This window comes from Cryptomeria japonica, chromosome 10 (assembly GCF_030272615.1).
Source record: "Cryptomeria japonica chromosome 10, Sugi_1.0, whole genome shotgun sequence".
Lineage (NCBI taxonomy): Eukaryota > Viridiplantae > Streptophyta > Pinopsida > Cupressales > Cupressaceae > Cryptomeria > Cryptomeria japonica.
In genome coordinates this window covers 67,411,174-67,425,952 of record NC_081414.1, presented here as the reverse complement: position 1 = coordinate 67,425,952, position 14,779 = coordinate 67,411,174, and the positions used below count along the sequence as shown (strand labels likewise).

At 38.2% G+C, this 14,779-nt stretch overlaps 1 protein-coding gene across 1 annotated transcript in view; it reads left to right on the top strand.

Moving 5' to 3' along the window:
* LOC131033290 (uncharacterized) overlaps positions 1-14,411 on the top strand; it is a 77,323-nt gene extending 62,912 nt beyond the window's left edge. Inside the window, exon 5 of the mRNA XM_057964472.1 lies at positions 13,785-14,411. Within this exon, the coding sequence (XP_057820455.1) occupies positions 13,785-14,120 (336 nt within the window). The 3' untranslated portion in view covers positions 14,121-14,411. The remainder of the gene's footprint in view (positions 1-13,784) is intronic.
* The last annotated feature ends 368 nt before the right edge of the window (positions 14,412-14,779 follow it).

The window sequence follows — 14,779 nt, the reverse complement described above, 5'->3', positions numbered from 1 at the left end:
CAGTCTTGTAATTCCTTTATATACAGTTGTATATTCATAATTAATTCATCCGAGATTATTCAAGATCGTTAGATTATTTTTCATCAGCTGCATACATGAAGATCGGTCAGTCAATCTTGAATAAAAGTAATCTCAAATTTGCTGATTAAATTTTCTGAAGCTATTATAAGAGAGCAAAGATTGATAATCATTTTCCATTTCTCTTTCTGAAGGGGTAGGCATGGTTTCATTTAGAATTTTCTATGTGCCATTATGCTAAAGTGTAATGTCTCCATTTTCGGCCCAGGTTTATGGAGAGCAAGTAATTTGATTAATTAAATTAAGTTGTCTAAATCAATGTTTTCAGGCAACTTGTATTTAATTAATTATGTTCATGAGTTGAATATTTTATTAAATAAAGTGACTTTACCTGAGGCCAAAATAAAATAAAATATTATAAAATCACTTTTATGACCTAAAGGAATTAATATTTAAAAAGTGATTTTTATAATAAAAATTCCAGAAAGTTCTAGGAGAGTTTTATAAGAAGGATTATGGAGGATTGTGGAAGGGGGAATTGCTAAAAATAATTCTAAGCTATGGTAAATAAGTTTAATAATAATATTTTAAATAAATATTACAAATGTTTGTTTTCTTGTAGAATTTGAAGAGTCATTTCGAGTGAACTGGATGGTCATACATTATTCATAAATATGAAACTTGCATCTCATTTTAATAATATAATTTTGCATTCTAAATTTTGTTTTGCAGTTCATTTCCTGCCTGACAGGAATGACAGGCTCCCAGGTCAATCCAAATTTTCCCCCTTAAGTATGCCTTACAAAATGTCCCAATAATGTTTGTTTTTATGCATGTCATGATGAGGTTGAGAACATTGATAGAGTACTTTGATGAGGGTAGCATGCAATATCATGACCAAGGACGTCAAGAAAGGAATTGCCTTATCATATACCATTGAAGCTACATCCTGAGGCAGCGTGCTAAATTGATGGCTGAAAAGCTAAAAAAAAGATACTAGACCTGACTGTGAAATGTGAAACCTAGACCTATCTTTACTTAACCTTTGAGAAAGAGAGACTAGGAGCTAGGAGTGAATAATGAAGGTTTCCGCTACTTTTATCTTACACCACTTCCTTGGAGGAAATGTTTTTCACTGCTGCTATGCTGTAGTGAGATATTAACATACTGCTATGTCAACAACAATGGATATCCTATACACCAACCAAAAGAAATGAATTGTTGTAAACTTCCCAATTGATTAATATATCTTGCAATCTGTAAATGAGAGAAAACACCCTGCACAATTAAAAAGACAAAGGATTTGCTCTATAGTATAACCCATATGGGAGAAAACTCCAAAATGTGGCAACGAATTCAGTCGCAAGTACAGTCCTAAGCCATTTGCTCATATATCCGGCATGAATCTTAGTGAATTCAGTCCCTAAGACCTCTAACACAGCTCTCTTACAAGTCGAATTAGCTTACAATTGAAAATTATTCACTAGGAACTATGAAATCCTATGTATTTCCACTCAATTTCCTTCATAAATTTTTCAATACTTCTCAATTGATGTTTAGAATGCAGTTGCAATGGCAGATGTAGCTTCACAAGCCTGCACAAAATTACCAAGTAGCCAAAAAAAGGAAAAAACGAAGAATCTGGAATGCCATGGGATGTTTTCTGATTGCAGAGTGTGTTGATGTTTTGTAGCTATGGTCGGAATTCTTCTATAGCCGACATAGCCAATATAATTGTTTAATTGGCCTATGGGCCTTAGACAATTATAGAGCCGATTTTATTATACATTTGGTATATGCTGACTTGCATAACCAATTTACTTATTATTAAATAAATATGATTATCAAAGGGGAAGGATACGTTGTGTTATGTGAAGTCGTGTCTCCTTGAAGGGAGCCGACTCTTGGAGAATAGCTTCTATCGGCGGATATAAATGAAGACTATACCTCCCTTCCTTGGCATCGAATCTATATACATACATCATCCTCCAGCAGTTCGGATCATACAAGCAGATCGTGTTCATTCAGTCTTAGGAGTTTGCATTCGCACAGCAGTTTGTATCATATACCGTGAGCAGACTGTATTACATATACACAGCAGATCGAATACATTCTCTACAGTTTGTGGTTTGCAGATTGGATTATGCAACAATTGATTAATTCTGCTTCAAGGAGTGAAGCAAATCTATTGTAAAGACATCTTGTATATTAATAAATAAGGAACTTTGTTGCTGGGTTTTTCTGCCTCGAGTAGGAGGGTTTTCCCAGGGTATCTTGGTGTGTTCATTGTTCATTGTGTTGCTGTTTTAAATTGCTCTTAATCTGATTATAATTAAACAGCATGGTATCAGAGCCAGGTTAGGAAAGATCCGATCAGATTAAGCAGATTCTCCTGAAGTTCATTTTGAAAGGCATATGCCTTCAATCTGTGGGAGGATTTTTGAAATTGATATTGTATAGTCATTTGAGAACGAGCCTTCTTGTCTTCTCACGACCTTCTTTAAAGCGGATTTGAACACATATCTCTTTAGCATCGGAATCTTCCTTCTATTCTGGGGTGCAGATTTCAGTGGTGGTTGAGTAAATTATCCTGCCAAAATGAAGACGTCTGTGAATTCTTTATCACAGCTGTAGGTTGTCGGGCATATGAAATGCCTTCAGGTTCGTGGATGAATACACAGACAACTTCTTCCTCTTCCATTATTGCGTGGGGGGGTCTCCAGCGAGACACGACACAGTAATTGTCTTGCCCTTTCTCAAAGATAGCTTTCTCTATATCTGCAAAATCTTCTGAGGGCGAATGGAAGGATGGTCAATGGTTCTGAGCGCAAGAATCATCACTTCTTCATGTGCTACAGTGGTGGACGAATAATTTGCAAGAGACGTGTTTTCTACTCGACAAAGCTCCCTCTTATAGTACAATCCTAATTCATTAAGGCGTGAGTTGCTTTCATGGAGTCGTGAATGCTTCCCTTTGGTCATGGTGAATACTCATGATTGCTCTATGCTTCTGATTGTTTTGAGTCATTCCCTTTGGCGTGGAAGAATATTGCTGAATGCGAATTATCTATCTTTGGTGTAAGATTCCAAGGAAGGACATGATTTTGTTCTAGGCTCAGATTAAAATCATTGATCCTGCCTTCATTTGGAATACGGGATTGTTGTTAAAACCCTCAGCATTTGTGAAAATTTATGACAATGAATATTCTTTCATGTTGGTGATGAATAGAAGTAGCACAGATCCATTTCAAGTTCGTTATCATCCTTAGATCTTGTGAAGTTCTAGACTCTTAGCATGAGTTCTAGCACTCAGAAAGGCTTGGTGTGAAGGGCGATGTTCCTGATTGTGTGTCTCAGTCCCTTAGTCCCTGTGGATGAAAAGATAAGACACTGCTACAGGACTATTGGGTATCGACAATAAAGAGATAAGTATTTTCCTGTATCATTGAGTAATGTTCATGAATCTTTTATGTAGTTACCAATTCATGCATTGGGATAGTAAATCTTGTATGCTTCTAGCATTGATATTTCTATTCGGGAAAGGTGGATTCTATGAACTATTAGTAATCCCTCTAAATGCTTCCAAGACGGATCGAGGAGCATAAGGATGATGAGAGATTGCATAACTTGACGCATCTTGTGAGGAAGTCACGCAGGCTGAAGAATGGAGTCACAACTTTTGCCTTGGATTGAGTTGGCAACGCATAACTAGAGACATCTCTCAATGAGGAAGAACCTATTCAGGTTGACCTTTGCAATCAGTTTCTTCGAAGAGGGGGAATTAGCTTTTAGAGGGAGTTTGACAAACCAAACAGAGGTAACCTTGGACGAGGAGGTCAGGAGATTGATGCAAGAACTTGGGCTTTAGAGGGAGCCACATTATCATGAAGATCTGGTAGATCCTACCATGTATAGGCAACAGAGTGGATTGTTGATACTAGACTAGATATTTGCTGATCAGAGGAGCACCTTTGGCTGTTGCTTCAGTTTGGGGTCTGCTTTGATGACTTGATGTAGCAAGAAGTAGTCTTCAATGACACTGAGCATCACAGAGGTAGAACATATTGTAGCATGTATGGCAACTCGAGAAGCAGTGTGGCTTCAAAAGCTCCTTGCAGGATTGCTTGAGCAATCATTGGAGCTGACTATTATTCATTGCAATGATCAAGCTATGTGAAGCTATCTGTCAATCCCGTGTTTCATGACAAATCAAAGCATGAGGAGGTCAAATATCACTATATTAGAGATATGATGCAAAGGAATGCTATTCAGTTGAGGTACACTAGCACTGATGATTAGACAACCGATATTCTCACCAAGCCTCTTGCCAAAGTGAAGTTTGAGCATTTTCTAGACAAGCTTGGAGTTGTGGAGAATGAAGCCCTTGCTGAGAGGGAGTCTCAGCATCAGTGATTTCTTGAGATATACTATAATGCATTCTTCTCTGTGAGAGAAGTTTGAGGTGCAAGCCCTTGTTAATGCATTCTTCTCTGTGAGAGAAGTTTGAGGTGCAAGTCCTTGTTAATGCATTCTTCTCTGTGAGAGAAGTTTGAGGTGAAAGCCCTTGGTAATGCATTCTTCTTTGCGAGAGAAGTTTGAGGTGCAAGCCCTTGTTAGTGCATTCTTCTTTGTGAGAGAAGTTTGAGGTGAAAGCCCTTGTTCCACCCTCTGGGAGTAGCCATGGTGGATCCATCCTCTGGGAGTAGCCATGGTGGATGTCATGTGAGAGACTCCATGACTTAGCACTTGTGTTCATTGACATTCACCCTTTGGGAGTAGCCATGGTGAACGCCATGATGAGACGATGACATCACGTTGAGGATTCCGTGATGGGCACTTGTGTTCATTTGCATTTCCATTCATGGGAGCAGCCATGATGGACCCACCCTCTGGGAGTAGCCATGGTGGTTGTGTTCATTTGCATTTCCATACATGGGAGAAGCCACGATGGACCCACCCTCTGGGAGTAGCCATGGTGGATGTCACTATGTGACTCAGATATTGAGAAGGATTCCTCCCTAGCTAAGAGGGAGTGTTGATGTTTGTAGCTATGGTCGGAATTCTTCTATAGCCGACATAGCCAATATAATTGTCTAATTGGCCTATCGGCCTTAGACAATTATAGAGCCGATTTTATTATACATTTGGTATATGACGACTTGCATAACTAATTTACTTATTATTAAATAAATATGATTATCGAAGGGGCCGACTTTTGGCAAAAGTCCGCCACCCCTCATTGGAAGGATACGTTGCATTATGTGAAGTCATGTCTCCTTGAAGGGAGCCGACTCTTGGAGAATAGCTTCTATCGGGGGATATAAATGAAAACTATACCTCCCTTCCTTGGCATCAAATCTATATACATACATCATCCTCCAACAGTTTGGATCATACAAGCAGATCGTGTTCATTCAGTCTTAGGAGTTTGCATTCGCACAACAATTTGTATCATATACCGCAAGCAGATTGTATTACATATACACAATAGATTGAATACATTCTCTACAGTTTGTGGTTTGCAGATTGGATTATGCAATCAATTGATTAATTCTTCTTCAAGGAGTGAAGCAAATCTATTGTAAAGACATCTTGTATATTAATAAATAAGGAACTTTGTTGCTTGGTTTTTCTCCCTCGAGTAGGAGGGTTTTCCCAGTGTATCTTGGTGTGTTTGTTGTTCATTGTGTTGCTGTTTCAAATTGTTCTTAATCTGATTAGAATAAAACAACAGAGTGAAACCGCCTCATTCCATTTTATGATAGTTTTTTTCCTCCAGCTTCCATAAGCCATAACTTTTGCATATGGAATCAAAATGAGGTGACATTTTGGGGAATTTGGATTATTTTTTTAATGGAATCCAAGTATGCAAGAATATTCAGATTTTGGTGCCGCCAAAGGTCTCTTTTTGACAATGTATTGATGTGTTTTTTATGCACGAAACATTTCAGAATAAAGTACCAAGGTAATTTACCCTCTCTTGAACAAAATCACCTCCGATGCTAAGAATGAGATCAACTAAAATGATTCCAAGGTTTCTACATGTCAGGTCTTGACGAGTGGGTAAGTTCAGTGGTTGATGTGAATTGCTATGTTTCACTTGGGGGCTTACGCAAATGTTTGGATTATCATGAATGATGCGGAATAGGTGTGCTGACAACTTAAGATTTATCAATATGGCTCTGGATTTACTTCTTACTAAAAAAAGGGGAAAAAGAATAGGGGTCAAGAAACCTATTTTAAGCTTAGGAATGTAGGAAATGATGAATGGATCTAGTGGAATCAAACTAGGCAAGGTCTCACAATCAGGTATTGACACAAGCTTAGTGCAATTGTCTAAGGTATACTTAAAGATTTTTCAGGCTATCACCATCAAACGTAGACACCATCCAAATTGATGCTTGTCAACGGACGCGTAATAGTTGAAGTTATGCTTACTCAAATTCCAGTTGACCACACAGGGCACACTTACCAGCGACAAGAGGCTAGTGGTATGGATTAAGGATTCCACACAAACAAATTCAACAAATCTTCCACTCAATCTAACATACATGAAAATAAATTCTAATCTAAATTCTAATCTAACTAGGAGGAATTGAGAACCATGAATGCAAATACAACACTTGAAGAGCAAAATCACCAACAATTGAACAATGATTAGGATTCAAATAGCTGCAGCATATACCAACAATTCTACAAAAACTCTCTTACAAATGAGAGACAAAGGGGCATATATAGAGTCTCTTACAAAATGGATGGCCCAGATTGATCTAAGATCAATGACCGAGATCATGCCAACAAAACCCTATAATTGCCCTAATTGGGGCTACATAAAAAATGGCGCCACCAACATATGGTCCAAAGAAAAGATACCTAGTCATCATATAGGGAATCTTCTAGAAGATTCCTCCCTGCATCTCTCTCTCTCCTAGCATACTCCAAGAATCTAGCCAATATTGAATCTAACTCCATGGAAATGCTAGGCAAGGTATCTTGCTGTAAATCAATCACGTCAAGTGAATCCGAGCAAGCATTCAAAGTGTTCTCCCATTCTGGCATGAGCTTCTACGAACTATGAACATGAATCAACAAAGAGACCAAGTCATCTATATGACTCTTCTTCAAAGGGTCCAACTGGCAAAAATACATAAATTTCATCTTGTCTCTTAATTTGACTAAGTGTAAACCACTAGCATCACTAACATCAACACCCAATAATTCCTCAATCGAGGCAAGGATCTTCATCTGAATGTCCTGAATTAATCCTTCCATCTCCATGCAACTTGATTGGGCGTTCTCATAAGTTGATTTCTTCACGGCTAGTGAACAATACCAGCCATGGAAATCATATTTGTCTCCACTGTGCACAATGTTCTCGCTGACCAAGGTGGAATTAGGAACCTTCTTCAATGCCTGGAGGCGTGGAATAGTCTTGTCTTGAATAGGTCGGAATTCTTCCCAAACTCCCTCAAAATACTGGATTTTGAATATAAGCCCTGTTATCCTATCATATGCATGAACAAACTAAGTAAGGAAATCATTTGCCTGCTTTCTTGTGCTTTCAATCCACTTTTCTACCTCCGAGTGTGTACCTCTCGCTACCTCATAGTGTGAATGTATTCCATGGTCAATTGCAATAGGGGAAATAAGGGTGGGATCTCCACGCCTTGTCCTTGCAATATACTCTTTGAGTCTAATATTTTCCTCTCTGTACCTTTCATTCTACGCAACCGCTCAAACTAACCTTGCATTGATTGCCTGGAGGTTCTCACCAATCTCCTGGAATTCTTGTTCTTTGGATGTATGACCAAGGGTGACTGAAGTGATCTGGAAATCCATAGGAGTAGCAATGTCCGCTGTCACGCCTGCAATAGGAACAACAATCTGTGCAATTCGCATTCCTGTCTCATCTCTAGCTATGTGTGATAAAATCTCCGCTCTCTTGGGCTCCTTCCCCTTAGCACTCCTAGCTAGGTAGTCATCAATATCATCAATAGGTTGTACCTCTATCATTTGTTTACTTTTCTCCATACTTCTCCTCAGCCATTCAGGAATAGCGGCCATCTCCATACCATCATCAAGACATATTTCTCGATCAAGTCCTTTCAATGCTGAAATAACATCATCATTGTCTTTAGGATTATCCCTGGTCCAATCATATACCTCATTCCCAAACTAACTTCCAAAAGGACAGTAGGGGATTCCGGCTGATTATTATTCTCATCAGGAGGTGCAGACGTCGCTGTGGCATGGAACTCCTGAATATTCTCCGGTAGTATCACTTTGTTGGAACACTGCTGAGTCTCCTTGTTCTGTTCTATTACTTCAATCACTTCGATTGATGAGACACTGGGAGGGGGTGAAGGAATGATAAGTGGAATGATAGTCTTCTGTTTCTTCTTCACATCCTCAATCTTCTTCCCTCTGGCCTTGACTTCTCCTGGCATGTTCTTCCTTCTCTTGGGAGCTTGACTCTCTTTGTTTGCATGAATCCTGACATCATTGACAGTTCTCTGAGGCTTCATCTTTTCATAAGTGAAGGGAACACCCATGGCAACTAACTTATTCATTTGTATATCCACCAATAGGCGGGAGAAATTCAAGACCTCTCTCATCAATATATTCAGGTCAACCTCTTCTGACTCTGACCAATTTGGCAATAGGATTGCCTTCTTCATTTCACTCTCATACTGTGGATGTGTATGATCTCTATCATCTAATACCTGATCAGGAATGAGGAAAAGTCCACACTTCCTCATGAAATCCATTGACATTCTGGACCACATTCTTCTCTTCACTGCTTGCTCGTCCATCAGGTTAGCCCAATAATCTTCTATGTCAATCTTATGAGTGAACTTCTCTCCTTTGATCCTTCCGACCTTCTTGTCTGGATCAAATCTTTCTCTTTTCTTATATGTAGCAAATCGATAGAATGCAAGCTCCTCACCCGCAGTGCTGGCGGCTATGGCAGACTGACAAACCTCTGACGTCTTCCCAACTAAAATAGGGAACGTCATTCCTGTCCTGTGCTTCTCTCTCCGGATAACATCGAACTCTAGAAGCTGTTTCACCACTTCCAACAATATCATTCTGTCGGTTGGATACCTAGGAAGTCTGTAGGGTTCAGATTGAAACTCATGAATCTTGAGGTATGTGAAAGTGGGAAATTGTATATACCACGATCCATATTTTTCTATTAACTCTGTTGCCTCCTTGGACAATCTTCTGTGGATTCCGCCTTGCAGCATCCGTGTGATGTACATAGTGAATGCATCATTCACTCTCTTATAGTCTTCAATTCTATGCATGCTCAGTTGGGGGTAGCATTCATAACTCTTAAATTGTCCTTGCCCATTCCCGACTTCACCTTTGCATATTAATCCTTTGTATGAAACAAACCGTGCAAGCAGGTACACCAGGTAAGAAGTCATGGCGAATGACTTGGACCGCTCTACATTCCTCAGCTGAAAATCCAGATTGTCACTTATAATCTTGGACCAATTCACTAGTGTTCCTCTAAGACAATTCTGGATGAGGTAGAACATCCATCCATCAAATATTGCTCCCTGCAGCATCCCCATCACTCTGTTGAGTAGGAATATCAAATCACTATATTCCTCCTTAAAATCTATGCACATAAGTGTCTTGGGAGCCTTGGAATGATGAGACCTAAGCTCAATCATCCACTCTTTGTTAATTAAATTCTTGCACACACCCATCTTCTTCGTGTATCTTTCTGCATAATCGTCCTTGGTCACATCCTTCATGTCTGTTTCGCGTGGAATTCCAAACACCTCAACAATGGCATCCTCAGCAAGGTAGGCGATGACAACGCCCTTAGGACTCTTAATCATTCTTGTGAGCGGATCGTAACATCGTGCACACTCCAGGATCAACCCACTGCATTGTATGGACTGTGGAAATCCAGCGGCATGGAAAATGCCACTCTTCATAATATTCGCATATGCTGGGGAAGGAACCTGATCTCTGACTCCGAACATCCGACGCTGCATCTGGTCGAAGTCTAGGAAATGCATGTTTGTATCAGCGATCCCCTTCCATCTGGATGAAATCTTAAACTCTGGATAAAATCCAGTCTCTAGTGTCTTCAATAGTTCTTTTCTTTCCTTGTATCCAGACTTTGATATCGCACCTGTACGAAGCTCAAAGTTAGACTTATGAAAATATTCGTAATAAAATTCTTGGCTTTCTAAAGATTTAGTTAATTCAGAGCATGGAGTCAGGAAAATAATTCATACACTTGGTAAATTTTAGCAATTAAGTTCAAAGTGTGACAACACTAAGGCATGGAAGCTTTCCATAAAATTCATTGAATACCTCCTTACGCTTAGAAAATATGCAAGCTAGAATGCAAAGGAGTATACTGGATTGATGATGACTAAGGAAAGGTGTGAAAGGTTGTGTTTTCACACAATGAATGTTTGAAGACACCTTCCGCAGTCAACAATGGAGGTCAACAATTCTGAAGACAACCTGAAAATCAGACTTTTAAAACATGTTGCAATCTTCAAAATGTGCATAATCTTGATAAAAATCAGTTCTAATGATCAAAACAATCATTTTCTGGAATGTAAGTATGGCTGGTAAAATTTAGTTTTCTGAGGACAAATCTGAAAATCGGATACTTCAGACTTACCAGCACTTTGCAAAGTGGTTTAAATCCCTAAAAATGATGAAAAATGGCTAAGGTAACAGCCCCAAGCAAATTCGCCAAAATTGGTTAGGTGGCTGGAAATGAAAATTTCTGAGGACAACTGCCTAACAATGGAGTTTCAGACCTGCAACAACGATAAAATGGTCTAAAAAAATGCACAGAAAACTCCATAAAACACCTCCAAATGTTAAATGTTAAAGTTGGAATTGGCTGGGCAATAAAAACTTAAGTCTGAAAATTAATGGCAGCCATTAATGGAGGTCAAAATCTGAAGCAAACCTCAGATCTGAAGCGAATCAGCAGGTTGGAAATGATGGCAGCCAACAAGCATGCACAAAAACCATCAAAATGTGGCACCAAATCACCTCCTTAGCAAAATTGAATTTTCCCAACTATGGCGCCAAACTGAAATCTGAAAATTGATGTCAATGGCAGCCTTGATCTGCAGTAGCAAGGATGGCAGCAATCTGAAAATCACCCAAGTTGGGATTGGATACCCCAAACACAAAAATCGCCTTCTTTAGCAAAAATCGAAATTTTCAGAATTCTGAAAAAATGTTGTTAATGACAGCAATCTGCAGCAATGAAGGTCTGGACAACAAGCAAAAATGGTGGAGGAAAAATCGCCCAAGTCTCCAAACATGAAATTGCCAATTTTCACCCAAAAATGCTAAAGTTTGAAAAAAATCGCCAAACTTAGCAAAATCGAAATTCTGAAATTGGTCTTTAATGGCAGCCAAGAGGAATAGATCAGCAAGTTGGAAAAAATGGAGGAAAATAAATCCTCAATCCCACACTTCTCAAAAACGCCTTGCTAAAAAAATCGCCTAACTTGGAGAAAAATCGCTTTCATGGAGATTTAATAATAAAATAATGCTAAGTCTCCTTTCATATACTTGCTTTCACCTCTCACTTTCACCACACAAGCAATGTGGGATAAAACACTTGTATAAATACTTGCTTGGTGAAAATCTAACTTGCTTCTAGAAGGTTCAAATATTAAATGATTTTTTGCAAGTTATTAAATTTTGCTTTTAAATTTTAAATAATCATTAATAATTAATTAAAAGCAATTAAATGGGGCTTATTTATTAAAATATTGCAAATTAAATCCAAAATAAGCTTCCAGGGGAAAATCGATATAGGTTGGGATTGAAAAATCCCTTCAAAAATCATTTAAGTGTCAAAATTTACCCCATAAGGGAAATTCGACCCATGCTTGGACAAAAATCCATGCATAACTTCACCAAAATGCACACAAAAACCCTCCCAGGGGAAAATCGATATGAGTTTGGACAAAAATCCAGACAAAAATCCACACTCAAAACTCACTTAACTTGGAAAAAATCTTCTTGTTGGAATTTCGACCTCAATCTGGATGAAAATCCGGACTCAAAACTCTTCAAAATATTCCCAGTGGAAAATCGATCCTTGTCTGGATGAAAATCTGGACAAAAATCCTTACAAATGCTCTCAGGGGAAAATCGACATCTGTCTGGATGGAAATCCAGACAAAAATCCTCACTTATTGTCACAAAAATCCTGGTGGAAAATCGATGGCAGTCTGGATAAATCCCGACACTTAGCCAAATTTTAGCACTTCCAGAGGAAATTCGATGGCAGTCTGGATAAACAATGGGGGAAATTAGTAGCCAGTATGGATTCCAGGGGAAATCCATGTGTAGTATGGATTTTGAGTGGGGGAATGGGTTGGGTAGTCTGGAATGTGAGGGGAAAAGCACCTCTAGCATGGAATTTGACCCTTTAACCCTTGGAATAAGGATTTCCCTTAGGATTTTATCATTTTAACCACTCAAAATCACTTAGAAACATTTAATTTAAACTGGACTTAGGCTAATTTTCCAAAAATATGAGCAAAATGCTAGGAAAATATTGGAATAAAGTGCGAAATCAATTTAAATAATACCTTAGGAGCGAGAAAACAACTCCAAAAGATCTGTGAATATCTTGGCACTTTAAAATCACTAATGCGCGTGTTTAAAAACACGTTAACGCTCAATAGGTCTACACTTAGCAAAAACTTAGGATCATTAAAATATCAATTTTTGCAACTTGATCCTATAACTTCAAAAACCCTAGACGGCACTAGGCATGATCAAAACTCCGAGACTCGGACACGGGAAACACAAAATTGCCCACTAAGCAGCTGAAACCCTAACCTAACAATGCAGGAAACTGGCAAAGAGGGGGTCCTTGTTAGCAATGGGGCGATGTGTGAAAAGGTCACAACACATTGCAACACAAGTTTCCTCTGAGCTATGATCACTTTGTCATGGAGTCCAACAATACTGGTTCCATTCACGGTCACATGTGGGTGCTATGAAATATTTTTTGTCTTCTGGTCAAAGTCTAATGATGATGTCTTAAATATATAGATATTGAATTAACTTTTAAGCAACTATCCACTCCTTGATACCTTTGTAACATAAGTTTCTCTCATCAATCCTGTATTGTAATTTGTGTGTTATTTGTGTGCATGGCATCTTATATGATAGTGACATTGTGTGTTATTCCTCCATCTTACATATTCGGGTAGTTCTTGTTACTTAAGACAGGAATATTTTCAATTTTAATTGCACCCTTAACCATTGTTAATGTAAGAAATGTTGCAGAGAGAAATTCATATTTTGAACTGCTAAGAAGGTAGCACTGAGTGTCGCATTAATTTTGATCTTCTTATTTGTTATAAGCTCTCTAAAAAATATTCTCCATTTCTTTACATGGTTATCATCTACCATTGAATAGAACCTTCTGTTTATAATTCATTTCTGATGGTTTATGAAATTGAGTCATGTCAACTTTTCTGTGATTTGGTTTTGGCTGTATGCAAATTGTAAGTCAGTAACTGCACTGCACCATCCGAACCATTTAGTCATTTATAACTTTCTTATCAGAATGAATCTAGCCTTAAAACTCTATGCAATGTATCACTGGGCAATCTAGTGTTATTTGATGTTTTGATGTCAGTTGGTGCTAATGACATACAGTGATAAAGAGTGTGTTTGACAAGAGCAATTCAGTGGTTTTTCCATCTTTTTTAATGATATATTTCCATCCTGATGTGAACCAGAGTTCTTTAGGTCCCCCATATGCTCTCTTGCAAGGAACACTTGAAGCTCAAGGACTAATCTTTGAAGAAATTCCCAAGGAGACATGTCCGGGTATAAAGAGAGGTTCATTAGCATGGATTGATGGTGGGCCTGATTTCTTTATCAGTCTTGCAAATCATGATGAGTGGGGTGGAAAATATACAGTGTTTGCTTCAGTTCTTCCAGAAGATATGGCCATTGTGGAAGAAATTGTTGAATTTCCATCCAAATCAGAAATATGGGGTGGAATTAAAGTAGCTGTGTTAGAAAAGCAAATTAGCTTGAGAATCAGGAGGGCTGCAAATGTTGAGAGCTGATTCTCTTCTTCAGAAGAGCCTTAGCAGCCCATCAACATGAACGAGCAAAAAATTTATTTGGCTCTGTTGCTTCAAATCATGGAGTCCTTTGAATTCTTAGGGTATGGTTACTACGCCCATTGCCCTAGCTTTCAATAGAAACAAACATGAAAATTTGTATGATGAAATGTAAATGCTCTTTGGTTGAATAGATTTGTTCAAAATCTTCCAAGGGAGTCAAATAGTGATAAAAATTAAGCATATCACCTCTATTTATTCATTGCTTTAATAATTTATTTCATTATTGCTAAATTTGACATATGTTAGTATTCATAAAATCTGGAATTGTGTCAAACATCATGATTTTCTTATCGACAATACACGACCTGTGGTGTATAACAGAATACACACTACAGTTTCAAATTCTCGCTAGTAATTTGTTGATGCCTAGATATATGACTATGATATTCCTTTACTATTTAGCATCATCTTAGTGGCAGGTACTGACTAAGATGTTCCTTTCTTCTTTATCTGTGTATCCATAGTAATCATTCACTTAAAGTTAAAACAGAAAATTGTCATTAGCATCAAAATAAGCAAGTTTGTCCCATCATGGATCAAAAATAACTTTTAAAAGTTTTGATTGACATTTCCCCCTTTTTTGTGTTACCTTCATTTTA